Below are 2,801 nucleotides of genomic sequence, written 5' to 3' on the forward strand. Positions count from 1 at the left end.
GGTGCGTGAGGTGACAAGGACGTGGCATGCTGCTGCTCCCCAGCACCCGGCACGAGCAGGGCCAGGGATAGAAAAGACCCACTCCCCTCCGCCCCTTGGGGTGAGGTGCCCTGTCCCCCTCCCACCCATGTGCCTGCCATGGGGGTACCCACTTGGCATAGGCCTTCTCCAGCAGCGCACTCCAGAACTCGGTGCACTCTGCCGAGTGCACGAACAGCAGCTCCCCGTCCTTGGTGGGCAGCTGGTCGTCCACCACCACGTCCACCCACTCGCCGAACTGCCAGATCTGGGGGGTCAGGAGAGAGTGGGATGACCTCGGAGCATCACACGACTCGCTCATCCCTACCCCAGAGGGATGCCCTCAACACGCCGCTCTCCCTCCCTCCCCCAGCCCACCAGCAGTAGAGGGCCAGGAGCTCCCAGCCCACCTGGAAGTGGAAGATGCCAGCATAGTCATCCTGGAAGCTCTGCCCGTGGGGCACAACGCGGTGCAGGAGCTCCTCATTGAGCGTGAGGGAGCCGATGGCAGCCAGCAGCCAGCAGTCACCTGGGGAAGAGGAGAGGAAGCTGGCATCAGCACCCACCACCTCCCTAGCTGGGGGGGTAGGTGGTGCACGCGCAGGAGCCCGCGGCGTGCTCTCCTCTCAAACATCTGTGGCTCCCCAGCTCAGAAAGCACATGGAGAAACCAGAGAGGGTCCAGCAGACGCATGGAACTCAGGGCGCCAGGCTCGTTCAGCCTGCCTTGGAGAGAAGTACTAGCTCCAGGCAACAGGGAACCGTCCTCCCCGGCCTGGAGCCCGGTCCAGACCACCACGTGCAGTCAGCACCAACAGCCCCCTCTGCAGCCCTTTATCCAGACCCACCTGGGACTCATCCGTGTGACCCCTCTCCACATCTCAGGGAGTTCTGCAGCAGAATTACACTTTGCATTTAAAACCCCATTTTATCTAGGGAGAGGTTTAATGCTGCTGCCTCAGCTTCTCAAATCGTGAGCAACGCCACCACACTTTTCCTTCCAAGTGCTCTTAACCACAAGTGCTGCTCCAGGCCAGCATCGAGCTTGAAATTCTTTGCCTTGGTTCCCCTTTCTTTTTTGCCTTTGAAGCCGGTCACACCTTAGCCTTGAGCCTGGATAAAACCGTACCGGGCTGCGTTTTGCCAAAATGGCACTTAAGGCTTCTTAATGACTGAACACCACCACAGCGCTCCGGGCTGTTCCATGCTCCGGTTACCACCTCAAGTTTGTTCTAATTACTGGATGTGTTAAATGTGGTCAGCCCTGAAACCAGTGTGCTGTGCGCTGCGGTACACAACACCCCACCAAGTGCCCAACTTGATCAGGACGACACACTCGGCGGTACCCGGATCTGGTTACGATGACTATGAAATCCCAGTTACCAGCCTACCCAGCCCGTTAACACTGCTCCCCTCGTCTCAGTGCCTTTCCCTTGGGAGGCAGCCCTGGAGAAATGACAAATCACCACTTGTGCTCTGTAGCTCTCCTCTCAGTTCCCTTCTGCCACACCGTGCTGCTTCACAAGCACTTTGTCATGACCAGCACATCCTCACCTCAGAGTTTTCCTGCCATCCAGCTGCCATCCCTCACCATTTACCAAAGCGGGGAGCTCTTTGGAGCGGGTCCTGGTGGTGTCGTGGGAATGTGTCGGGCGTGGGTCCATCCGACATCTCCCCTGACCTTAGCAGAGCCAAGCTGTGCACACATCAACCCAAACCTAGAGCCACCAGGACACAGAGGGTGCCCCCCACCTTCCAGTTTCCACCGCCCTAAATGGGAAGGGAGGCTTCGGTACGGAGATGGTTGTGCGGAGGCTGGCGTGAAAATGCGCTGCACGGGCCTGGGGAAAAGTGCTGTGGACCTGGTCCACCCGCAGCCTTACACAAACACCTCTTCTCCAGCCATGCCAACCCTGCCCAGCCACTGCTCTCCGGACCAAGGTCCGTGGACAGAGCTCCAGCACTCACCCAGAGCCCCCTGGCAGATGTCCGTCCGGGTTGCGCCGCCAACGATGAACTGCGGATCATCTACTAATTCCTGCAGGAGGAGGAGAGAATCAGATGCTGGTGCTGGATCTCGCTGGGGCCTGGGCTTCTGGGGGGGTTGCTGCAGCTCTGACTCGGGAGGAAGGGCATATGGTCCCTGAGCAATGCACCCCACCTGCCCTCTGCCAGGGAAGTCGGCTTGACTGCAAGCCCAAGGCCATCGCGGTGAGGCAAGGCACGTCCTGCTGCCGCAGCCATGGGAGGGCACGGCTAGGTAGACTAACGGAATGCCCCTGGCACTCGTGGCACCAGGGGATATACACCCTCAAAGCCCCAGGTGACACATCCACACCACGGCACCCACAAGCAGCGACATAGCCCACCCATTGTAAGCCCATGCTCTGCTGCCCAGAGGAAGCAGAGGCTGCCGGACCCGATGCTTCCCTGGGTGGATGCTCGCAGTGCACCGTGCCAGGCCCTTGGGAAAGGAGGCTGTGAAGCACTGGAGGGACTTGGAGCACTGAGAGGAGACAGCCAAGGCCAGGCTACAGCTTGGCAAACCACGGCAGCGCAGAGAAGCGAGCCCAGCACTTACCGACGGCCGCTTCCACACCACCCCCCGCGTCTTGCTGGAGTGCGGCCCCAGCTCCTTGAATCCGAGGGCAGAGGGGCCGGCTGGGAACTGGGGGTCCCTGAAGAGGGTGCCGCTCTCGATGCACTCCTGTTTGAGGGCCTCGTAGTCCTGGTTGAAGTACTTGATGGCGTTGTGGTGCTGGCCGACCCCCTCGGCTCTCAGGC

General features: G+C 60.4%; 1 protein-coding gene across 1 annotated transcript in view; it reads right to left on the bottom strand.

Moving 5' to 3' along the window:
* The window catches only part of CAPN1 (calpain 1, (mu/I) large subunit), a gene marked incomplete at its 5' end in the record, with an annotated part of 9,031 nt that extends 6,235 nt beyond the window's left edge, over window positions 1-2,796 (bottom strand). The window contains 4 exons of the mRNA XM_010148155.1: window positions 134-286; window positions 429-547; window positions 1,986-2,055; window positions 2,599-2,796. Coding sequence (XP_010146457.1) covers window positions 134-286; window positions 429-547; window positions 1,986-2,055; window positions 2,599-2,796 — 540 coding nt within the window. The remainder of the gene's footprint in view (window positions 1-133; window positions 287-428; window positions 548-1,985; window positions 2,056-2,598) is intronic.
* Between the last annotated feature and the right edge of the window lie 5 nt (window positions 2,797-2,801).

The sequence above is a fragment of the Eurypyga helias genome, unplaced genomic scaffold (assembly GCF_000690775.1).
Source record: "Eurypyga helias isolate BGI_N326 unplaced genomic scaffold, ASM69077v1 scaffold14703, whole genome shotgun sequence".
Taxonomy (NCBI): Eukaryota; Metazoa; Chordata; class Aves; order Eurypygiformes; family Eurypygidae; genus Eurypyga; species Eurypyga helias.